The 26,271-nt window shown below is 44.2% G+C and overlaps 1 protein-coding gene across 8 annotated transcripts in view; it reads right to left on the bottom strand.

Annotated features, from left to right (window-relative positions):
* Window positions 1-8,214: 8,214 nt before the first annotated feature.
* Window positions 8,215-26,271, bottom strand: part of LOC147712092 (caspase-7-like) — a 203,158-nt gene continuing 185,101 nt past the window's right edge. For all 8 annotated transcript variants that reach the window (XM_086922854.1, XM_086922853.1, XM_086922857.1 and 5 more), the window contains one exon: window positions 8,215-9,969. In XM_086922854.1, the coding sequence (XP_086778980.1) occupies window positions 9,740-9,969 (230 nt within the window). In that variant the 3' untranslated portion in view covers window positions 8,215-9,739. The remainder of the gene's footprint in view (window positions 9,970-26,271) is intronic.

Here is a 26,271-nt window from a genome sequence, read left to right as displayed (position 1 = left end):
CCCGTCAGCTTCTCGCACAACTGGTGTGGGTGGGGTTTGACATTCTTATAGTGCAGAATGTCAGATGTGTTCTCATATATACAGGGACTGAACAAAGTAAAAAGCATTTCTCCCTTAAGTACCAGTGAAGTGATAAGATGTGAGCCTTTGTTTCACCTCCATTGTATCTGACTGTGAGGCACCCAGCCAGGATCCTCCAACAAAAAGAGGCCTTATCGCCCCTTAACTTCACCTTTTGTTATGGGCAACACTGGAGACTGATAAGCCTCTTCCCCGCCTGCACATTGCTGCTCGGAACAAAAGCAGACAACGCGCAGGCGCTGTTGAAAGTGTCTCGGTGTCAGAAAATTACACAGGGATGGGTTCAGCATATTTCAGTGAATTCCAGAAGGAGTAGGAAAGGGACGTGGAACTCAGCTGAAAACCAGCCATCTTTGCAGCAGGTTAGATGGTTCTATCTTCTGAAAATAGCGGGTAGACGGCATTTACCGGTGTCTACACTCGGCTCGAGCCCTGCCCGTACCGGCGAGTACCTGCCCATTTTAATCACTTGAAAACATGTAAGGTTAGTTGTTCATTTTGTCACTACCATTATCTTTGAATGCCTCAGGAATTTATTTTCACACACAGCACTCATTGTAACACTTTCCTGTGGACACACCACCTCGCTGTTTTCAAGCAATATGCAAGAACTGATGCTGTTTGTTCATTAGCACTCCTCATCCTGGTGGCCTTTATAAAAAGATGCATACACTTGAGTAAAGTGTCACTATTGGCCATGATGCTTCCTTTATAAACCTAGCAGTAATAGTAGATGTTAGTGTGTGATTTAAAAACACTGTACAGTACTTGTGCTTATTTAAATGCATGTGTTTTGTAAATATATAACATGCACACTTACATGAAGCGTGAGAAGAGGACACTTTTACTAAAATAAGGTCCGGAATCTTTTGCATTTTAAAACAAATCTTAACATTATCGTTATGCGTTATCCGTCTGAGCTAACACACTAAGCTACTAAGGCACAAGCATGCAAGTGGTGTATGTGTGAAACTTTTAACTGAGACTCAACATTTGTTTTTTGCTTTGGTTTAATAGCTCCAAGGATTTTAGTTACTTGAGCACTGTGCATTTTTTGCTCATTATGAAGCTGTTCGCCATAGAAAACAACTGTGGTTTGTGCGCTGCTTCATGGCTTCTGTCACTCCATTACCAGTCCATTTTAAATTTAAAACAAAATACACTGAGGTATATGATGCTTCACATTGTATTTCAGGATGTGGTGTGGGGAGAATCGTCTGCCCACCGAAATGTGCGCACAATATACGCTGAAACACACCAGTTATTTCCCAAAATTCTATTTATTTACTTCAAGTTTAGACTTTCTTGAATGATTCTTTTAAATCCAATATTTGGTCCAGAAGCTAGTAGCATGCATACTGACAATCTTATGATGCAGTCTTCATTTTGTTTCTGTACTCTAGTATACCCAATGCATTTCGGGTCAACAAACGAGGACCCTTCATCAGGGGTCTGTAACAAAGGTTAAACAGGACCAAATCAGGTACTCCACTATGAATAAGACAAATATATAACAATCGTCCGAGTGTGAGCATGCATACCTGAAATTCAAAAACCCAAAAGTGTCGAAAAATGGAAAAAAGTGCCGGACAGAAAAGTGCCTCACAAAATGAGATATAAACGTGGAAACTACGTGATGGATGTGAATTAATGAAAATGCGACGGGAGGTGACTGAATAGTTAAGTTAAACAAACCCTGCAGGCAGAAACTACACCGTTTTAAAAAACATGGGACACGCGCTGTAATGTGCCGAACTTAACCTGGAAAACATAAAGTAAGATATGAAACAGATTTGGCTCCAATAGCTTCGAGAAACTTACATGGGACCGGACATTGGATGGAAGGCATTATAGTGTTTAAACGATACATTGACAATATTTTCCTAATATGGAAAGGCTCTAGACAACGACTAGAGGAGAATATTCTCACATTGAACTCGCACTTTTTTCCATTTTTCGACACTTTTGGGTTTTTGAATTTCAGGTATGCATGCTCACACTCGCACAATTGTTATATATTTGTCTTATTCATAGTGGAGTACCTGATTTGGTCCTGTTTAACCTTTGTTACAGACCCCTGATGAAGGGTCCTCGTTTGTTGACCCGAAATGCATTGGGTATACTAGAGTACAGAAACAAAATGAAGACTGCATCATAAGATTGTCAGTATGCATGCTACTAGCTTCTGGACCAAATATTGGATTTAAAAGAATCATTCAAGAAAGTCTAAACTTGAAGTAAATAAATTGAATTTTGTTAAGAAACCGGTGTGTTTCAGCGTATATTGTGCGCACATTTCGGTGGGTAGACGATTCTCCCCACACCACATCCTGTTATTCAAAGGCACGGTCAGGCTACGTGCGACAAATGTGGCGCCAACCAGATCATATTTAAACATTCATCAAGAAGATTGCCTGCTAAAAATTGAGTGCACGGGGATAACACAGGTTCTCACATTGTATTTCATCATTCAGTTTCCCATGAGGATTTGCTTTTCCAGATTATGTGAATAGGGATTTTATTATGCAGCATATGACTGGTAAAGTGCATACTGTGAACTGAGTTGCATTCAGGTGTCTTGAGAAGAAGTTGTGGGTGAATTGTTACGGCGGGACTTGACTGAGAGCGCTAAAGATGAGGCAGAAGGCAGTGCTAGTTTCACACAGTGCCTGTCATTGTGTGCTAGAGGTGTCAGAACTACAGAACCTCCAAACTTTGGCATCTATATACCACAGGCGAGCGATGGTGTGAGGCCAATAACATGAGTTCTATCCAGGTGAATAAGCACTATTAGGCTGTTTCTGTGATCTACCAGAAGTAATACAGAGAGAGGGCTTTAGGTCTGCTCACTTCAACCAAGGCATTTTGTGGGGCTTTCATGGCTTGCCATTTCTTGGATTGACCATCCATCAAGACTATGGCAATGGCATGTGTATCTAAATTGCAAATCTGTCTTAAGACCCCTCACAGGGTACTGTACGTGTGGAAATGCACCTTTTTTCACGTTAAGTAAAAATTTTGAGTGTTATTTGCATTAATATTTGCCACTCCACTGGCATGCACGGTCGGGTTCTTGGCACACATAGCCTTGGCTGCAGTGCACAGAGACCATACACTGCTGCACACAGAGGAAAACAATTTGAGGGAACACTGCTTCTGGCTACACTGTAAGGACACTGAAAAGGGCAAGGGAGACCCCTGCCAGTCTTACCCAGATGCTGAACTTGTATGACCCACCCTTGATAGTTGTGTCAACACAGGTAATCTCCAACTTAATTGTTGGATATCTGGCGCACCGGATCAAATCGTTCCATTGAGATCGGATGATGCGCAGAACTAAACCTTCAGCTGATTTATTTAGTGATGAATTACTCTCACTTGCAAAAGAGCTGCAAGCACCTAGAGCACCTGTGGCACAGTGATTGTGACCCTTCCAGCAAACCTAATTATCAGTGGGCCCTCAAGGTATACCATAGCTGCATTAAGCATGTCTGTCGCGATTTCTATAGCAAACAAATTGCTTCTGCCCAGAACTTATCTCGAGAAATATTCTCTATTGTCAAGTCTTTCCTTCATTTTCCTTCATTGACCCGAGTTTCAGCCTCCACACTGCCTTCAGAGGAGGGCTGTAAAACTCTTGCTCAGTTCTTTTTTTAATAAAGTGGCATCTATTTATTCCTCCTTTCATGATATTGCCAGAGACCCTTCGTGTCTCAATTCATGGTTTCCACCTTCAGTTGACAGCACCTGGCTGTCATATTTGAAGCCTGCTGAATTGTCCCCTCTGATTGTGCCAGGCAAGTCTGGCTCTCCACTTGATCAGCACCCCCCCCCCCCCCCCCACAACCCGCTCCCCACCCTGGAGTGAGGAATGGAAGTGGTGTAGCCTGTGCTTTGTGTTACTTAACAGCTCTTTCACGTCAGCCCAGGTTCCACAGCACTGAAGCATGGTATGGTAGTTCTCCTCCTCAAAAAACCTTTGCTTGACCCAACTAAGCCCAAAAAATTATCGGCTTATCTCGCTGCTCCCTTTCTCTTCTAAGGTTGCAGAAAAGTATGTCAACCATCAGCTTTCTGTCTAAATTGAGTCTAAGGACTTACTTCACTGGAAGCAGTCGGGCTTTCGCCCATTCTATAGCACAGAGTCTGCCCTCCTGCTTACCTCAGAATCCATCCGCCAAATCCTTGACAAGGGTGATACCGCAGCACTGCTTATATTGGACCTCAGTGCGGCTTTCAACGCCGTGTCCCACAACCTCTTCATCGGCTGTTTGTGGAGTTGCAGTGTCAGCTACAAGGCCTTGAGGTGGGTTGCCTCTTTCCCACTGGAATGCACCTTTCAGGTGTTTCAAAAAGCTTTCTGCGGTCAGGTTTTTCTGCTGCAGCAGGGGGTGCCTCAGGGCTCCTCTCTTAGCCCAACCCTATTCAGCTTATATATGTGCCCCCTAGCTGAGATCATCGAGTGACGCAACTTTAACATCATAACGTACACCGATGATACTCAGCTGATCTTCACCCTATCACAGAACTCGGTTAGCATGGCTGCCTCGCTGAGGACTTGTCTGTCGGAGGTCGCCCAGTGGATGGATCTCAACTGTTTTATACTTAATGCAGGTAAAACGGAGGCCCCATTCTAGGCAAACAACCCTCAATCTGGTCCTCTGCACGGTGGCCAGACTGTCTCTGCCCTTTACCTCCCCCCGAACCTAAGGTTTAGAACCTAGGCATCTGGTTTGATAATACAGCCAGATCATGGCCCTTGCAGGGAAATGTTTCTCGATTTTAAAACCCCTCAGAAAAATACTCCATTTCCTGCCTGAATCTCCCCAAAAAAGCAGTACTCCAGGCACTGGCTACATCCAGCCTGGACTACTTCAATGTTCTGTATTTGGTGTATCACAATCCCGGCTGATGAGACTTCAGCGTGTGCAGAATTTTGCAGCCTGTCTACTGTTGAACATTCCTAAATGGGCCCCGAATGGGGAGTGCACTTTCTAAGCTGCATTGGTCGCTTCTGAAGAACGGACTCTCATTCAAAGCCCTGTGCTATTGTTACAGGGCTTTTACAAACAAGGGTCCTCGCTATCTGCATCCCTTTATCAAACCGTACTCTCCTGCAGAGCCTCAGATCCTCGGGCCATGGTGGCTTGTATCCCCACTGTAAAGAGATTACCCATCAAGAACAGCTCCTTTAGCTAGTCTGCACTGGCATCGTGCTCGAGCTTTTGAGTTGAGGGAAGGCAGGAAACCACAGAGAGGTTGAAGACCAAAGCTCCCCTTCCTATTCTACACAGTCAACTACATGACACAGTATGATTGACTTTCTACCTGCCGGTGTTGGACTGCCAGTCGGTAAGTGGTGGAAGACAGCACCTGTGTGTGACAGACAGCCACAAGGAGCGCCCACAGGCATAAGGTTCTGCTGGTGGTGTTGCTGAATACCAGGGCATCCTAATCTTAATTCTACCTCCTGGCACATTCCTCCACCAACGTACATTTCTAGTCTCTATAACTCACACTTACAGGCTCTTTTTCAGACTTGCTTTCTCCTTTTATCACTTTTTATGTTCCGTCGTCTTTCTCTTTTTTCTGCCTTTCTTGCTCTTGCTTTGGGTCAAAGTACCCAGTCCCCAAAACTTAGTTCTGTGTCCATCGCCTGCACAAATATGCACTGTCTGTCAATCCCCAGGCATCCACCTAGCCCTGCATTTCTGGTTTTGTGTAGAAGAAATAAATGCTATTTATTAACTTTCACAGATTGTGGAAGTAACACCTGACAGTGACATAGATCAGGGGCAGGTAATATTGGGTAAGCATACTTATCGCGTTTTGCAGGCTGTCTTTTGTGTGCATGTTGGTGTGGCCTTGAACTCTGTTGGCGGAGTGTCCAACTTGTAGTTTGTATGATATGTGGTCATTCTTGAACAAGGTGGCCTGAACTCAAGTGCTGGAGTGGAGTGAAAGACAATGCACAATGTCCACTCCTCCAGACATGAAGCAACTGTGATAGTGCAGAAGGTGAATTAGGTGAAGCTAAGCCCAAAACAACTTTAAAAACAACTTTGAAAGAGGGGAAGAGGAGAGGATAAAGGCTTCTCTACACACTGAAGAAGGTCAGCACGAAGAAACACACAGAAGTGAAATGTGTGCCTGTAACTTGATGCATCATTCAAGATTGACTCTTAGAGGCTCTGTGATGGGTTACGCTGTCCGTCGTCACGATCAAGCCCAGCTTGACTGGCTAACTTATAAGGTTGGCAAGGTGAGGAGTGGCCTAATTCAAAAGAGAAGGAGGAGTCAGAAATGGAGAAGAAGCAGAATGAAAGAACAGAGAACCCTGCACTAAACAAGAGTACGTACAGAATTGCATAGTTCAGGGTTGCCTGCATCAGTGGAGAATGAGACTTTTTTTGTGTCATGGTGGATGTCCAAATTGATGACTTATATGTTAAGGAAACCTCGCTTTGCATCAAACAGTGCCAACGAATAAAGTGCACCTTGAGCGAACAAAAGAGTAAAGAGGTTGAAGGCCAGACCTGTGTCTGTCAGCAGCCAAGGATCAGGCACATTCAAGTAGAATAAGAAACGCAGAATCCACATTTTCCTCCTAGGCATTGGAAACGACGAGGAGAGGGAGGTTGAAGGGCATCAAAATAGTTTTGTGAAGAAAGGTGTCCAAGTATGACAATTTTGCCCAGCCAAGCTGATGGTGTTCCGAAGGGAAAACCACTCTCTGTTGTGAAACAATGAGATGGTTTAAGGTTTGTTGAAGTATAATAACAGGGGGAGTGAGGCTAAGAGGGTATTTGATGGATTCTATCAAATAAAATGTGTTATATGCTTGAATCATGAACTACTTGTTTGGTAGATAAGTAGGACCACCAGCATAAACAAGCGTGTTGTAAGTAAATTGCAAACAATCTTCCCCTATCATTTCACTCAGTGTATTTTATAATGTGGATTGGCAAGCAGAATGCTAGTTTTCTAAACTGTGAGATTGTTGACCTCAGCTGCCTCACCTGGGAGGATCTCTTTAGTTAAGTGTTTTTTCCCTATAAGTAGGAAATACAATAAAGATAAATTAAAAATATAAAGCAACATTGTCTAATTGACTACTTGCGATTTAGTTTGCTTATTGGTTTCTCAGCAGTTCAACTGCTGGGATGGGTGCTTACTTTAGCTCGTGTGACTAGCAGACGGAGCTAATACTGTGTATGTTTCTTAGACCTTGTATGTACCTGGATACTGCTAAACACAAATAACATAAATATCAAACATTGGTGGATCATTTTGCTATGTACATGATAAAAGGAACTAAAGATTCGCATGAAACATTACTTCATACACGTAGTGTATTAACTGAGCTTTCATCTTGTGACTGTTGACATGTCCTGTTGAATGCAGGTGGCCATGGTTAACATATTTGTTGCACTGTGTTTAAGATGGCTGACAATGGATTGGGAGCTAATTGGTTGTTAGTGATTATCATGATGGGTAACAAATGTTCCTGTTGATGGAAGTCAATACTTATTTATCTTGGAGATTACCGAGGCTTGCATTAGATGCCTATCATACTGGGTTGTAGATAACTCACATTTATGATAGCTAGGATTTGGCAAATGCTGAATAAAAGAAAAGCCTGCGGCAAGCCAATGTCATGAATATCAGGACTATCCACTAACGTTTGCTTGCAAGTGCTAATATGAAAAGGAGGCTGAATATGTCAGAAGCATAAGTACAGTGCAGGCAGAGGTATAACATAAGCCAGTTAATGGCTGTGGTTAAACAAAATGGCATTTTCATTATACGCACCATAAATCAACATGAACCACAGACACTAGTGCACTGATACAAATATCTTGCATCCGAACCAGACACAAGCCATAGATTCAGTTCAACACTGAGGACTTCCTGAGCATCGTGGCAGTATAACTGTTTATCAGATGGACACAACAATTTTAAATTATAAGAAGATGTCATACTAGGCCATTGTCTGACTGACAGGATAATTCGTGGAAGCCAAAGGAGCCAAATGTAATTCTCTTTGACGTCACCTTTGATCATTGAAGTGTACAATTACATCCAATTACAACTTGGTCTTGTGGATAAATGACTTTTCACAAACAGCAGAAATCTTTAAAACCCTTAGTTTTATGCATACGATTGTATAGTATTTTCTTTCTTGGGCATTGACAAGACAAGTTTCTCAGATATTACATAACTCATAGGTCAAAGCTAAACATAAAGCTGCAAATACAGACATATAAATTAATGGGTTGTAGAGCTTCTCCACATTTAGAAACGCTGACACTCAATTCAAAGTGTTATCAGAAACATTTACATTTATCCTCTTGGGTCAATACATTAAGTTTTCCTTTTCTTTATAACAAGAGTTTGAGGGTTATTTGATGACACCTGAGAGCTTTCTGGGGTAATGACATACCAACTATTCAGATTAGACATTTAGCTGAAGCCTTTGCACATAGTTTAGAAAATAGGTAAGATTAGTCCTAATAACTATCCTAAAATGCTAAGCAGTCATTAATGTAAACTCATAGGTTGTTTAACTAAAGTTTTACAAACTGCCATGCCTTTAAAATGGAGGAAAGAGAACAGAATTGTGACAAATGATAATCCAACAAGGGTTGTCAAAACCAATATGTTTCGCCTTTGTGACCTATTGGCTTTGCCAATGATTTTTAGTGATGCTGTATCATAAAGTGTAGTTGTGATGCACAAGTTCATCCAAGGGCATCTTGGCCCTGAATAACAGATGTTTATTGTTACCCAACGGTCCTCATTTTATCGACCTCAGAAGGATGAAAGGCTGAGTGGACTTTCCAGAATATGAACCTGTGACCAGGAGGTCGAACACAGGCCTATACAGTGGACACGTCAGTTCACTAAGCCACCAGATCCGGTCTTATGATGTACAGCTTCCCCGATGCTTTGCAGCATGGCTAAAGAGATGAAAAAGAGTCTTATGATGCTACTGGCTGCGTTTATTTGCAGGCATACGCACCATGCCTGCACATGCCCTACAAAATGGCATGGGTGCTTGTTTTCTTTTTATTTATCGATCAGAGTTGAATCAGTAAATTAAAAAAAGGTCAAAAGCTTGTTCTTTAAAAGCAGGTAGGGGAAGCAATATGGAGGAGGCAGGGGATGGAAGCAACACAGAGGGTGCGGTTGAGGGCAACACAGAGGGCAAGGGGGAAGAAAAAGACACAGCCAAGAAACAGCAACATGGAGCTGTGGGTGTAAAGCCCAGAAATGTGAGTGCATAACAGAAGAGAGTGGTGGACAAACATATGGCAAGGGGGAGCAGAATGAAGTGCGATGGATGAGAGAAGAGAAGTAGACATGGGAGACAGCTGATGCACATGCACACTTGTGGAGCACTTAACTAAAAAGAAAAAAATCAGTGCTTGAAAAGTAAGCAGTGGAAGTACATAGGTAATATTGTCAAACTCAAGTGGAGAGATGAACAGAAGAAAGAAAGCCCACACAAGGTAACAAAGAAAAAACAATCAAACGAGGGTGACAGTAAAGCCAGCCGATGGTATGCAATGGGTGGGTTTCAAGTGCTCTGTAAGCTGACTTTTCATAAACAGACACATTGCACTGTATGGCAGGAAAGACTTTCTACATATTGAATTCATGTTTGGAAGTAAAGTTCTTTAGTCAGCATTGAAGTAATACATGGCACTTGCTTCTTGTTTTTGTACTTAGGGTCTGCTATTTCAGACTCATAATCAGTGGCAACAATGAAGTTGACTCTTGTCAGGATCTGCATGAGCTCCAGTTGTCTCCCATATTCTGTGAGGACTTTGCAAAGAGATTGAATGAACCAAGATCCACGTTGTTCATTCCTCCAAGCATAGTAACCTAAAAATAAACACAGTCTCAATATAGGTAAATTACTTAATGATGTTTTCCACTTCCTCCCAAAATACATTGTTTTAATGAAAATGTGCTTCTAGCAGTCAAGGAACTATCTGTCCTGGACATGTTGAATTTCTAGTCAACAAACAATATGCAAGACCGTAGAATGGCACGCTTTCTACAAGGTGATTATATGGCACTTTTATTAAATATTCTTTCTCTGCCGAACTGTGATATCAAATCTGAAAGGGTGAATCGTCTTGTTGAAACAAAAGTCCACACTCATGAAGGCATAAGGTTAATACTGAATGTTCAGTCATCACAAAGTGTGGACATGAAGTGTCTCTTTGGCATTGTAATCCTCTTTATCGATACCAGATAGAATTGAATTTTCTGTTGATTTTGCTGGGATTTGAACATTATCTCCAACTTACTTTTCAATGGCCAGCTTTCATTCATGAACTTTTAATAGTTATGTGTCTCCTCAGCTGGATTTAGCATTTTGACTTAGGGTGCGCTTCTACAACCCAGTGGCAAATAATTTTATGTTAGAACTGTCTTTGATTTTCAGGGTTTGAGACATATATTAGTGAAAGTCAGTGCACATCCATAATTGAGCCGGCCTACATCTATCCAGTAAGAGAGACATCTGTAGAAAATTCCATACGTGCTTTGTCTTTCCAAATTTACTACCATACCCAGAACACAACGCATCAATGAGCATTCATATTATCAAGTGAGTATCTGTAACTGCAGTGTCTCTGCACCTAGGACAGTCTGGCCAAACAACAGAAAGCATAAAGCAGTAATGTAAACCATGAGTACAATTTAAACCGTAAATTTTAAACTGTATAATCCGTTGGGAATTGCATGAAACTGTCTTCCTGGCAGTATATCCCTGTTCATGTGGGTGGAAACTGGAGCTCCCACTTAGGGTTTGTAAGGCATAGCTCCAAGCAGACAGCACCGTGCCAGGTGATCTGAGATGTCCGAATGTTGCCCGAGGCCACTTCTTTCAACAGACCCCATATTCACTCGTCTCCAGACCAAGGGGTAATAAAGTAAAAGGCACAGTTCAGCCATGCCAAGGTTAAGTACGCAGGCCCCAGTCAGAAAAGAAAGGGCGATACAATTTCTCAAAAGTCATTGTGTGAAGAACTTCCTTTATGCATGATGGTATCTTTTTAGTAAATATCCAACAGAATCCTTCCTGGGTACACAACTCGCAGAATGGTTTTACATTTACTCAATCTGAGGGTTTGCTTGAGCAGAGGCATTACTTATTTAAATACCAAGAAAGTGCTGACTGTGCTGCTACTGAGCCCTAAGTTTAGGTTATCCATGTCCTCAAAACATTTGCAATACAAATTGTGAAAATAAGTCTTGTCTATGCCCATTACTCTAAGAGAGAAACTAGAAGTTGGTTACAATATATTACTGTGAATAGCGATGCCAAGTTGGGTTTATAATCTCTTTACATGCCTGTGAACAAGGAGCTGCTGATCCGAAACGCATAAGGCTCAAGAAATAATTCCAAATGGAAAATTCTCACTTCGTCTCAATAAGGAATCAATTGAATTCACCTTCGAAAGGAGGATACATTGCAAGCATTTTTTTTCACTGTAGTCCAGCCTGGAAGACTGCCCCGCCCCACCATTGAACCGGGGACCACAGAACATGGAAATGTTCAAAGTCTTGTCAGTGGAAGGGCAGACAGACATAAACTATTTGAACACTTTTTATTTCTGAGGCCCACTGGAGGGCTAGGAAACAATATGAACAACATCGGAAAAGCACAGAACCCACTGTTGGGTAACAATTTTTACAAAAACACTACAGTACCCATCATGCAACATTTGTTGGACTCACCTGCAAAGCTCACTGGAGGCAATTTAAACAAATCAAATGCAGAGGGAAGTGCTTTTTGAACAACACTGCCCAATCTCTTTACATGCCTGTGAACAAGGAGCTGCTTCACCATGGGAATGTTTAATATAATCAATGACCATCAAGATGCTAGTCTAGGATGCATTCTTTTAAGAAAATAAGGTAAAACTATGACAATTCAGACTACAATGTTTTGACTATTGTTCTTCTTTGACCTTGGAATTGAGATAATCAAAGCACTTGTGCAGACTGATGTTGACTCAGGTGTCTTGTTTATTTATTTAAAAGGTTTTATATAGCGCTACTGGACCCAAGAGTATCAGAGCGCTTTACAGGGTACTTAGCACAACATGAAAAAGAAAGTCAGCAAACTGCAAATTTTAACATAGACTAGATGAATAAGCCCTCCAAGAGCAAGAGTAGGAGGAGTGGTAGGAAGAGGGATTGTAAAAGACTGCCACGAGTAAGTGGACAGAAATTACAATAGGAATTAGGGATCCCAAAATTAGTTACGAAGCAGCAGCATGAGGTTTTCTAGAAAACCGAGAGTAGGAAGGGTAGTGGAAGGGAGAGTGTAGAGGACAGCAAAGGGTAGATGGACCGATGGATCAGTAGGAATTAAGGACCCCAATATTTGTTGATAAGCAGTAGATGAGGTTTTTCTTGAAAAGGGGTTAGGAAGGGTTCCATCGCAGGTCTTTGGGAAGAGAATTCCAAATAGGTGGGGCATTTCCTGAGAAAGAACATGATTGAGTCTTTTTCTTTTTGGTCTGAGGGGGGATTAGGACAAGGGCGTTGGTGCTCCTCAGAGATCTAGAACAACCTGCTTTTTGGAGTTTGTCATAGAGGTACAAGGGCGTGTTTTGGTGAAGGGCTTTGTGAGTAATACACGCAATCTTGTAGGTGGATCTGCCTTCAATTGGGAGCCATTTGACATTTTTGAGGACCGGATAGATGTGTTCATAACGCTTACTGTCAGAGATAAGTCTGGCCGCCAGGTTGAGGACAGATTTAATCGGGGCAAGATGGACTTTGGGGGTGTTAGCAAGGGTGGCGTTGCCATAGTCAATTCTGGAAAGGACAAGTGATTGAACAATGGTTTTAAAGTCATCAATTGGAATAAAGAGTTTGATTTTTTTTAAATGATGTAGAGTGGAGAGGGCACCTTTCGCCGCGTTTTTAATATGTGGGATAAGATTGAGATTCTGGTTGACGCTGATGCCAAGGGATTTGACAGAGTTGGAAGTGGTGAGAGGGCAATTGAGTGCTTTGATATCGGCAATCCAGTGTTGGATAGGCAGAGGGTTGTTTTGGGGAGCAAAAAGGATGATTTCAGTTTTTGGGGGATTTAGTTTGAGGTGGTTAAAATGGAACCAGTTTTGAATTTTGGTCAAGGCATCATTAAGATGTAGGATGTTGTGTGATTTGATCTTTTAGTATAATTGCGTGTCGTTGGCATAGAGGTGGTAGCTAATTTTAGCTTGTTTGAGAATAGTAGCGAGGGGTTACATGAAGAGGTTAAAAAGAGTAGGAGAGAGGATAGAGCCTTGTGGGACACCCAGAGAGACAGGTAGTGGTTTGGAGAGGCAACCATTCAGTTTAATTTGTTGGGTTCTGTTATGGAGATAGGAGGTGAACCATGTGAGGACAATGCCATTTAAACCGAAGCGGTCTTTGAGAGTTTTCAGAAGGGTGAGATGGTTAACAGTATTAAATGACGCGGAGAGGTCAAGGAGGATGAGGAGGGAGGATCCGCCTCTGTCCACAGAGCGGTGAATGTCATCGGTAATGTTGAGCATCGCAGTTTCTGTGCTGCATCCCTTTCTAAAACCAGATTGGAAAGCGTCCAGGAGATTGAAAGTATCAAGATAATTATCCGATTGTGACAGGACACATTTTTCAAGGGCTTTGGAAAGGAAGGGAAGGTTAGAGATCGGGCGTAAGTTATTTGAGTCATTAGGGTCCGCTGTTGAGTTTTTGAGGATAGGGGTGATTTGGCCAAGTTGGAGGGAAGCAGGAACACTGCCAGAAAATAGGGAGGAGTTGATAATGTTGGTCCATAGAGGGGCAATGATGTGCTTAGGTTCCTGAACTAAGTGAGCGGGAAGAGGATCATTGGTATGTGAGGAGGGTTTGAGTTTGGAGATGACGTTGAGAACATCGTGTTCAGAAATAGGGCAAAATTCACACCAAGAGGTATTGTTTTTAGGTAGGACGACAATGAGATTGGTGTCAGCCTGGGGTAGAGAGAGGGAGGATTGAAGGGGGTTGGGCGAGGGGAGGGATGTGGGCCGAGGTACCGTTGGAGTGCTAGGGGGGGTGTGTTGGCAGAGGGGAGGTGGGATATGTGGGGGGTGTTGGGTAAGTGGAGGGGGGAAGAGAAAGATAGTTCGATCTTGTTGACTTTGTTAGAGAAGAAGCTATCAATCTCTTCACATCTATCGACGGTAGCTAATAGTTTTGGAGGGCCAGGGGAGGTTTGTTTTTTGACAATGTTAAACAGTTCTTTGGGACGGTTTCTAGCCTTGTCAAGTTGGGAACAAAGGAAGGAGGCTTTCTCATTGAAGGTGTGCTTTTTGTAGTTGGCTCTGGCCTTTCTGAGGATTGTCAAGTTGGAAAAGGAAGTTTGATTCTTCCAGGCACGTTCAGACTGCCTGAGGGAACGTCTTTCGCTATTTAGGTCAGAGTTGAACCAGCATTTGGGTGGGATGTTTATTATTGGTTGAAGTTTAGTTGGGGCAATTTGGTCAAGGGCTTCGAGGATGGAATTGTTGTAATGGTCAGTTAGGTCAGTGGTGCTATGGGAGAGAGGGGGAGTGACAAGCAAGAATTAATTGTAGAATCCAGCTCGCCAGGAGGAATGAGGTGAAGATTACGGGTTTGTTTCCTTTGTAAACTGCAGCTTGGGATTAGATGAGTAATAGAGCTATTCATGGTGAAGAGGATAAGGTGGTGGTCAGACCAGTCAACGGGAATGATCTTGGAGAGGGAGGCCAGATCTTTACTAGAGATAATGGCATCAAGGGTGGCACCCTTAGAGTGAGTAGGAGATTGACAGAGTTGGGACAAGTCACTGATGTCCATGGTCTCTTTAAGGAGGTTAGCAGCAGGGTCTTTAGTTTTATTCCAGTGAATATTATAGTCCCCAAGGAAGAGATTCCTGGGGTTGGAGAGCGACGCTGGGCAAGAAGTATGATGAGAGTCGGTCCACTTCTACTAATGTAATGTAGGTCTTGTCTTATTGTGGAAATGCAGGTGCGTGGAAATCATGTCGTTTATACAAGAGTATTTTTAATTAAAGTATAACTCAATGCCAGCATTGAACCAATTTCCTCACTCATATTTGTGACAGGTAAGTGAGATTAAGCATGTTCAAGATCACACAAAGTGGCCAAGCAGGAAAGTCACATTTAAATACAATGTATCATAGATCTGCGATCCACACCTTTCCATTTGTGGATAGCAAGAGCACACACAGAACACAACTAATGATCAAGAAAAAAATAAAATATGTACTAACCTGTTATTACCTACTTATCTTGGGATCTGGAATAGTGCCCAACTTGCCAAAAAAGCACTTCAATGCCTTGCCAGGGGTTGTAAGCACTACATAAATACATTTACAATTACAATAGCTCTTCAAATTCGTCCAGTCACTTAGAATCACTTTTTTTCTTAAAACTACATAGCAAAACTGATCACTGCTATATCCGCTCTTTCTTTTGTGAAAAGGAGGCCCTCATAATCAACTAATTCTGCCCATTTAACTTCAAATCTAGAAGAGACATGGTGTTTGGTTAAGAGGAAATGTTTAGGTCACAGAATGCGTCTTTAAAAAAACTATTCATTTGTGAACAATATGGAAAACTCTTATAGTGAATGTATGAAATTGTAGACAACCCTTTGCTTCTCACAGGACGTGTGAGCATTTAAAATACATTTGCTTAGAAAACTTCATGTTTAAGAGGCACAAATGCAGTCTCCTATTTAAAATGGCACCTGTGGTTACAAGAATTGGGCTGTGCACCCTGCTATTTTCGAAGATCAATTTGTCTCTCTTGTTAGATTGCCTTAAAGCCTACCTCTTAGTCACACCTTTAACCCACTCATTTACTCCACCCCACTCAGTTTGGCGAGAACCTGCACTTAATTATTTTTGTTTAAAGCAGCGGTTAAGAATAGCCAGAGGCAACCGTTGCTACTACTTTTTCACCCTTAGGACATCTAGGACTTTGTTGCTACCCCTGGGCACAGTAGTCATGACGGCAACACAGGAGCAAAATGAAAGACTGCCTAAAAAGGTCTCAAGCTGGGCGAATGAGTCTTCGATTTAAGAGGCAGAAGGCTGGAAGAAATGGAGGGAGGGGGAGTAGAAGATATGAGATAACGTGAGAAGAAATGAGCCAGCGAAAGATGAAGAGGCAGAAACAAACCAAGGAAAGATACAAAAGACAGGCATGAGCCCTTAGAGGATGGCCATAGCTCACTCACTTGTTGCGGAGAGCCATGCGCAACCATAAGGAAACATATGCAAAGCCTGACATAATAGCTCAGCGGGATACCTGCTTGTTGTAGTGATAAGTTTGTCAACTGCAGACACCCTTTCCAACACCCGTCCGAGGGTAGGAAGTACCAGGGCTATTTTACAGCTCCGCAAAATCAAAAATCTATTGTAACATGTGCTATATAAAAACAAGCGTGCCCAAGAAAGTAAAAACAACCTTTGTAATATGACCCAGAACGGATGGCACCCTGACCGCTGCTCGCTCCCGACAGCTGTAGGCCGTGGGAGGAAACATTTACTTGGAAAGGTGGGACATGCACCCGCCTTTGGCTAATTGCGTGCTTTTATTTTTGAAAGCCACACGCAATGATCAATACAATGTGTGCAACAAAAAAAAGCCACAAGCACGAGTTCGCTGAAAAGCTGGAGTGATTCCAAGAGGTCATCTCCTAGAGCAGCGCATGTGCGCTGCGCTATGCTCGACCCAAAACATAGAGTAAAATATAATAAAGTAAGGGCAAAACAACACAAATATATTCACCAGAACCGGCATTATGCATTTTTACAGTTTTTAGTGAAGATAGCGCTTAGAAGCAAATAGTGACAATTATGATTATCTGGTTACGCTGGAGAGGGACAGAATTGCAAGTTCAGGCTGACTGCGATGGACCACAGGCTGGGTACAGGACAAGGTTTGTCCCACTGAGGTAGTACCTTGTGTCCTTGGAATCAAGATACGAAGTGTGCATCTGCTTGCAGCACACTAATTTGGGGACCCGTCAAGCAGGAGCTGCGATGAGTAGTCCTGCATTGAGATGCATTACGCTGGGTTGGGGCTGTCGAAGCCATTGATCAGAAGTTGCGATGCTGCCATCAAGATGTGTCATTCTGTGTCGGGGCAATGCAGCCACCGGTCAGGGCCTGCATTGCAGAGGCTCACGTCAAGATTTGTTGCGTATGGGCCGGTGCTGGGTAGCCGCTTATCAGGAGCTATGATGCGAGGTCCAGCATCGAGGTGCGTCAGTTCTATTGAAATCCCCGATCTGGAGCTGGTGGTGCAATGACTTGTGTCGCACTGCATCAAATCCGATGAAGCTGTTGTCCCCAAACAGCTGGGCACTCCTCAGGCAGCGGGGCAAACCTTCTTCTTGTAGAGTCCGCAGGTCCAGGAGAGTTCTGGAGAGTTGGTCTTAGGTTCCAATATTTATATATGGTGCCAGCTTTGAAGTGGGAGAAACTTCTAGACTCCCCTCCCCCCCACATCTGGCTCTAGAATTTCCTTCCATCCCCTAAATAGGCCCCACATTGTCTGGGGTGACAAAAGACTAGTGTGAAGTTTCATTATGAGTTCAGGAGTCAGACCTATTGAAGTGCAAGTGTGGTAGTTGACAGCTTCACCCCCTCCATCTTGTCAGGGTGAACATCTGTCAAGACCCAGTCCCCCCATGGTCTGTGAGGAATACACAAAGGCCAACTACACCTAGCCATGTGACCCAGTATACAGGCTCCATGTACCAAATGGTTAGGGCAAGGAAAGGCCAACTTTCTAAAAGTGGCATTTTCTTAATTGTGACAAAAAATCAGACTTTACCATTAACCCCTTCGCTGTGGCGGCTATTCCGCCACAGCGCTAAAGGGGCGGGGGGCCGTGCGGCGCGCCCATGCTGGTGACGGAACCGCTCCGTTACCAGCTGCGGTCGCGCTGTGCTCATGACGGAGCGGTTCCGTCACGGCCCGCCCGTTAATGGAACGCTCAGCGCAGGTGCGGAATCCGCGCAGGTGTGCCGAGCGGGCCGTGACGGAACCGCTCCGTCATCAGCACAGTGCGACCGTGGCTGGTGACGGAGCGGTTCCGTCACCAGCAGGGGAGGGGTTAAAGAGGATTTTAAAATACAAGATACCACACATGATATTTCCTGTTCCCAAGAAAAAGGTATCCCTTATTAAATGTAATAAGGTCACCCCATTGTATCCTATGGGAGAGGTAGGCCTTGCAGTGGTGAAAAACAAATTTAAGAGTTTTTCACTACCAGGAGATGTAAAACTCAAAACTGCTTATCCAACTATTTAAATACAATGCACTCTGCCCTATGGGATGGTTATCGCCTACCCTAGGGGTGACTTACATGTATTAAAATGGAAGGCAAGGGTCTGGCAAAAGGTTTATTTTGCCAGGTCATTAAGGCAATTTAAAAATGTACACAGGCAGCAATACCAGGCCTGAGACATGTTTAAAATGGCAACTTTAGTGGTTGGCAAAATATGTACTGCAGGCCCACTAATAGCTTAAATGTACAGGGCCAAGGTACAAGTAATACTACTGGGGACCTACAAGTAAATTAAAGGTGCCAATTGGGGGTAAGCCAATCTTACTGTGTTTAAAGAACAGAGCACAAGCACTTTTAGCAGTGGTAAACTGCACTGAGTCCTAAAATCAGACAAAAATGGGTTCCGAAACCAGGAGGGATGAAGGCAAAAAACATTGGCAGTAATCCTGAAGAGAGGGAAAAGTTCAACATGTTGCTACAGTGACATTATTTGCAATTCTAGGCCTCATTAGTAGGCATGAGAATGGGCTTTATTTTTTCCACAGAAGCACCTTCTTGAGGATTTAAATATCAAGGAAGGAGAAGAGTAACCAACAACCAAATATTTTATGTGAAAGTAAGCCTTAACTTTAAGAGATTTGAAAGCTAACAGAGGTTTGAGATATGGCCTCTACCGACTCGATAAAACTCAGCAATTTAGTCATTACTTTACCCGTTTTGTACTACAGGACTCCTTCAAGCATTAAGGGAAAACAAAATCTTCCCATTCTGGGCAAACTGATGAATCCATCCTGACCCTCCTCCTTTAAGTCTGACGATTTCCACCATATTTGTCTGCATATGGAAAGACTGGGGTTCGTGAATCAGAAATATGTGTCAATGAAGGTGTTTGTTTTACTCTGCTACTTTCTTATCCCCTTTGAACATAAATATATTCTTCACTATGACATAAGCCAGTAGGAAGAATGTGTACCACTCAATGTAGTGCCAGACCTGGAGACCAGAGCCGGCCGTGATAGCAATAAGATTAGTTTGATATCTGGCCTCATTGTCTATGTGAGCATGTGATAAGGTATAGCCTTTTCCTACATGGAAGCTGCAATCACTACCACTGACTGGCTTTGAAGTGTTCCACAGACACATTTATCCTTCATGGACCTGCGTTTGTTGTCCGATGACTTGACGACAACAGGCTTGAAGTGGGACTTTCTTCATGAACTCCTGTTTGATAACCAGGAGCAATGGTTCTGTTAGGGAGGCAAGTCTGCCCCTATATATAAGTGCACTTTATCCTGTGGTTGGACTGGTGACTAGATGGACAGAGAGTCCAGTGCTTGGACCAGAATTGTGGATGCCTACTAGATTATGAAGAACCAGTTAAGCATAGTAAGCCTTAGTACATGGGCACTGGCTGTCAGAGCCAAGCCACACTTATCTTGCTTTATCTCATGATCATTAGGTTGGCTTATTTTTCCACCAGCCTCACTACTGACATAATCATAGGATGACAGAAAAGGGCAAATGGAACAAGTTATTTGCCTTCAGTAACACTATTTCTGGTGGATGCTATATCTAACCGCAGATTCCTCACCTTTAGCATAACCACAGGTGCCAGACTGAATCTAGAAGATTTTTTAACATAGCCCTGTGCACTGACAGGTGGCGTTGTGCAGCTCCGTGTCAACTCCCCTCTGCCCGCCATAATTGGAGCTGTATATAGGCCCACCAAAATGTCCTGGTGTCAGTTTTTTCTAGACATTGTCCGCGCCCTCTAACGTGGTGACCAATAGTAATGAATTGTGCTAGTGTACTATGCAAATCTCTAACTTGGGATTTATTTAGATGGAAAAAGAGCAATTCCAACAAACAGAGAGGAGGGAAAGCTGTGACGAATATGTAATTAGATTGAGTATTTGCCAGAAACACCAATGGTAAGCAAGTTGTTCTCCTAATAGATATATTAAACACAGGTTCCTCACTTTTAGAATAGATACCAAAGCAGTACCTCCCTAAGTTGTGGGTCTGTGGAATGACTTAGACCAAAATGTCTTGCAGGCCACAAATGGCAAAAACGCCCTTTTGTTAGTACCTGGATGTCAAGGCAATAGTGCTTCGTAAATGTGTATACAGATACTACGGGTGTCGCCTGACACATATCCAGGACAGGTACCCCATGTGCCAATGCAGTGGTAGCAGCTTTGCTCTTGGGCCCACATTCCTTCTGGAGGCTGATTTTTTGCCATCATGTAGCATATCTTGATGCAGAGGACTAATCACCTGATATGGTCCTCTTCTGCATTGCCTTGCCTTTCTTCACCGCAGAGCACCTTACAAACCACTGATGGTCCACCCAATTGTCTTTAATAAGATCGAGGTAAAAACTGAGCACTCTTTTGGGGTTCACGTGATGGAGTCTCTCCACCTATTTGGAGGGATGAGGGAGCCAAAGAACATCAAAAAAGTTATAGATTGTCCTTCAGTAAAAACGCTGCTCCGGTCTTCAGCACCATAAATACATGCTAAAGTTTGTCTTGTAACAGGTCAGTGTTATGGCTGCCACACCAAGCCACAAACTAGTTCCAGCATCTGACATAAATAGATTTTGTAGAGGGCCGCCTTGCTTCCAAGATGACATCCACTACTTTGGGAGGGAGATTGAATGCAGTCAACTGCTGCTGCTCCGTCTCTACACATGGAGGTGTAGATTGTGCAGGCATGGGTGAAGACCCTGCCCTGCTGCTGTGACAGAAGGCCCTCCCAAATCAGCAGATGGATGGGCAGACATTAGCTCATGCACAGAAGCTCTAACACCAGGCCGAGGCCCAGTGCAGGGTCACTAGGATGACTTGGACCTGTCGTTCTTGATCTTCTTCAGAACCTGGGGCAGAAGAAGTAGGAGCAGTATTGCATACGGGAATCTCAAGCTCCATTATTAACCAGAATGAGAGAGCTTTCTTGAGAACCGCATTGTACAAAAGTGCTAATACTGTGTGTTCTCAGTGGTGGTGAAAAGATTGAGCCCGGGCTCTCCCCGTTCTTGGTACAGAGTCCAGGAGGACTCTAATTCACCTTGCTTGTTGCAATACCACATGGTGGTGGTATTTCAATGAGGACCTGAAACAGCTTCCCCAAGCCAATGGCCCACAATTCCAACGGGCTGATGTGACGGCGAATCTCTGCCGAAGAGCAGAGATCTCTGATCTGCACCTCCTCCAGATGACTGTCCGAACCCAGCAGGGACAAGTCTGTCACCACATCTACTCTGGTAGGGGAAAGAAAAAGGGCCTGCTACTGGTCAAATTGCAGTCAAGGAGCCACCACTAGAGCTCATTTTCAGTCTCCTCCAAAACCAGGATAGATTCTGACAGGTTTCCTTAGTGCTGAGCCCACTTAGACGTCAGACCCCACTGGACAGCTTGCATATGGCATATAGCAAAATCTGTGAGCAGAATGCAGAAGGCCAACAGTCCCAGAAGGTTCAGACCCAATCTCACTGAGGCACAGGACTGACTGGAACATTTTGGGAGAATAAAGTTGATCAACTGCTAAAAAAAAGTAGGAGCTAGCTCTGGAACCATGTACAGAGATGGGGAAAGAAAGAAACTGACATTAGAGCACTTGGGACAGCACCTAGTTGTTGCTTACAGGGTTGAGGGGAGTCGATGCGGAGCCGTACCACATGTAGTGGCTACAGTGAAAAATCTTCCAGATCCAGTCTGGTGCATGGGGATATTCTTTTTTTTTATAAACTTTTTTTTTACAACATGATACTCATATAGTACAACAGCCATCATAGCAGGTGAGCAGGACACAGGTCAAACAGATACAGTGATAATTTCATCCGGCGGACAAACAGTGGTGGAAATATCGTGGAGTGCAGGCTCATTCCAACTGACCCAGACAGTTTTGCCAGGCCTGATCATGTCTCGGGGCAGCGCCAGGCTTCGTATACAGACTGCTCTTGCTGTGCACAATAGTCCATGCCCCGTCTTCATTGCAATACGGTGGAGTCAGGATTTTTCCATCAGGTGGCTATGCCGCGTTTTGCCACCAAAAGAGCTGTACACAGAAACGCTAAGGCTCCCCTCGAGGCCCTGTATATCTCCAAGACCCCCAGCAAGAGCATCAGAGGGGAAGGGTCCACCTCTCATCCTAAAGCGTTAGTTAATTTCGCTACTACAGCAGACAAAAATTCTTGGATCTTGGGGCACAGCCACACCATATCAAAGAAATCGGCATGGATATAAGTGCAACAGGGGCAGGCTGGCTCAGAGGCAAACCCTGTCTGATGCAGCTTGGCATGTTAAAGGTAATAGGTCTGAATAGGATGCAGTCTGGAGGACATGGTGATAACCCAAGGAGCCATCAGTACATCACACCAGTCGCCATCCTCAAGGGTACCCATCCAACTCTACCAGCAGGCCCGAAGGTGGTCCAGTGTGCCTGGGGAATTGATTATTAATGTGCAATATATTTGGGAGATACCACATTTACCTACCGCGCCCATGAGTAGTTTAGCCTCCAGCGGGCTGAACTCAGGGAGAGGGGCATCCTGAGGCACATGATGTGAAGTGCATGCCTGAGCAGGAGATAATTATAACATTTTGTGGATGTAAGAGTATAGGTAGTTTGAAGGTCTTGAAAGGACCGTATGTGGGCTCCAGACCACACATCGCTTAGCAGCTTTATACCTATAAGATCCCATTTTCCAAATCCACCCAGTGCCGTCATTTCTCACAACCAGGTGCCTTGCCAGAGGGGAGTCTGCTGGGTAAGTCTCTTGTCCCAGTGAGTGTGGCATAGTGAAGCCCTCCAGAGAAGGAAGACCACCCTGGTCACCGCAGGAATGGCATGGAGGATTGGAGCCGCATAATGTAGAGCCAAATTTTGGAAAAAACCTAGCTGATAGGTTAGACCTGACCTTCCTACATTAAGCCAATCATTAACCACCAATAGTTGGGAGGAAAGATAATACAAATTAATGTTGGATATCCCCAGACCTCCATCATATGGGCCACGCTGACAATGAGCTAAGGTGGGCCTGGACTTATGGTAGAGGAAGGTGGTCGTGACTTTATCTAGGGCACTGAGCCAAATCTGCTGTAAGGGGATCGGGAGATTTTGAAAGACATGGAGGCATCACGGCAAAATCATCATTTTATACAGGGCTATACAGCCCATCACATCCAGCAGAAGAGACTGCCATTTTTCGCGATCTTCTTTGGCCCTCTGTGTCAGGGATCCAAGTTTGAGGGATCAAGTGAGCTCCAGGTGAAGTGACACCCAGATACCCATATTGCAAAAGTTAAGATTGTGTAAGTGAATATTATTTTGTCACCCGAAGAAGTCTTGCCCCCGAACCAGATGCACTGACACTGACTTGGTTGGGTTCACTCGGAGAGATGAAACTGTCCTGAAAAGTGGATTTGAAGGCAGCTGAGTCCACTCCCCTCGAGGTCTGTAAGTTAAAGGAGGACATACAGCACTATGCAGTCTTCATGTGCCTCAGGCCATCTCCATCCACGCAATTGGGTGTCACATTGGAGAAAACACTCAAGTGGTTCTTTTGCCAGTGCGAAGGTTGAGGGGGGAGCTGCTTTTTCTGGATCACTGCAATAGTGGTGGCGTATAATTTTGGTGGAAATGCCACTTTATTATAAAGGGCAAGGAGCAGGGAGGGTCAGGGTTTCACTAAAGGTCTTGTAATAATCTGCAGGGAATCCGTCCGGGCGTCTTCTTGTAGGCCACCACAGAGATGGGCTCCCCCAACTTCTTAGGCCATGAGCGGTTCATCAAGCATCTGAATCTCGATGTGGGACAACCGAGGGAGGGACACTTCAGCAACGAATTGGGAGGCATGACCAGGATCTACTAGGGCAGGTTCCCACATATAGGCGGCGTAGTAGTCGGTGAATGTGCATGCTATATCAGGGAGACTGTGGTGAGTGACACCAAAGTCATCTATTATTTCTGGCACTATCCCATTCGCCAGCGGATAGGAGATCAACCAATATAATGGCTTCCAGATGTTATCCCCTATCAGACTCTAGCTGTCGCTATGGGCCACAAAGGTTTAGCTACTTCTAGGGATTGGAGGCAGATTTCCTCGCGAACAAGATTCAACAGTCGGGCACCTCGCCATGAAGGTCAGTTGCGAGTCCTCTCTCTAGATGGAGTGCATGAGCCTCTAGCTGAGTGATGAGGAGGGAGCTGCTCTTGTGCCCGAACATGCCCCTTTGCCTACCCACTAATAGTCGTTATACCGGCGACCCACAGGGTGTCAGCCCAGCTAACAGAGCCCTTGTTACTTTGAAAATAGGCCTGCAGTTCATCACCGATGGGCTGGGTGAAGGAGTCCTCTGCTTCTGGGGGGGGGGGTCAAGGTAAAGGAGAAGAGGAGCTTGATCTGATTTGCCACGAGGATTGATCTGGGTGCTCGAGACTACTCAGCAATCTGGGGCCGACATGAAGATAAGGTTGATCCGAGAATGTGTATGAGGGTCTGCCGAAGTGTGAGTGCATTAAAGCTGTGTAAGTTCTACACACTCTGGACATCACACACACCAAGAACAGTAGCCCAATCAGAGAGATGGCGCACCCCGGCACCACAGAAGGTGGAGGGAGGGCCAGTGGCAACCATGTCTGGGGCAAGCACTGCGTTGTAGTCTCCTCCAATTAGTGTCAGTCCCTTTGAAAGGTTCAGAAGGACCTGTACAAAGTCTCGAAGCGAGATATCAAGGGCTGTTAGGGGTGCATAGATGCACACAAGTTTTATTTTATTTATTTATTTATTATTACATTTCTTAAGCGCACAGCTACCCGTAGGTTTCCCGGCGCTGGGAGTATAAAACAGTATACAAAATGAGGGGAGAGTCTAGTCAGCAGTCTTACATATTGAAAAGCCAGGTCTTAATTCCCTTACGGAAAGTCAGGAAGCACTTTTCGGCGCGCAGAGGGGGGGGGGTAAAGAGTTCCAAAGAGAGGGAGCCAAAAAGGAAAATGAGCGCCCTCCCATTTTTGCTCTCTTGATGCGCGGTATCCGGAACTTGTTCTGGGTGGAGGACCTAAGTGTACGCGGTGGAAGATAATGCTGCACCAGACCAGATAGGTAGCGTGGAGCTTTTCCGGTCATTATTTTATGCATAAAACATAATGCCTTAAATTTGACCCTGCTCTCGATCCTCAGCCAGTGTAGTTTACGCATATGGGACGAGGCTGAGGATCTGGCGGGTAGGTTACAAATAAGACGAACAGCCATATTTTGTACTACCTGGTACTTTTTAGTTACCTCCTTGCAGGCACCCAGAAGTAAGATGTTACCATAGTCCAGGCGTGAGATGACAAGAGCCTGGACTACAGTTCTCAGGGTGTCGACAGGCAGCATCCACGAGATTTTCCTAAGCCACCTGATGATGGTGGTACAGGTGGCGGAGACTTTCACGACGTGTTGCCTGAAGGACAATTGATTGTCCAGGAGGACTCCAAGATTACGAGCAGAAGGAGTTGGGGTGGGAAGAGGGCCCATCTCCGGCGGCCAATGTTGTGGGCCCCAGAGCGGGATGTCAGGGCCAAACAGGAGAAGGTCAGTTTTTTCCCCGTTTAGTTTTAATTTGTGCTCCAACATCCATGCCGAAATCTGTTTAAGTCCAGCTTGAAGGGAGGAAGAGGGGAGGTGCTTGTTAGTGGAAAGAGAGTAGATGACTTGAGTGTCATCAGCATAGGAGTAAATAGAGAGACCTGCCTGTTCCGCCAAAAAAGCAAGAGGTCTCACATATAAATTAAAAAACAGGGGACTGAGAATAGAACCTTGTGGGACACCGTGATTAGAGGGAAAAGTTGATGAGACAGAAGTAGAGGAAAAAACTT

Source organism: Lissotriton vulgaris, chromosome 5 (assembly GCF_964263255.1).
Source record: "Lissotriton vulgaris chromosome 5, aLisVul1.2, whole genome shotgun sequence".
Lineage (NCBI taxonomy): Eukaryota > Metazoa > Chordata > Amphibia > Caudata > Salamandridae > Lissotriton > Lissotriton vulgaris.
Note: the sequence above shows the minus strand (reverse complement) of the source record. Positions and strands in the feature narration are given on the sequence as shown.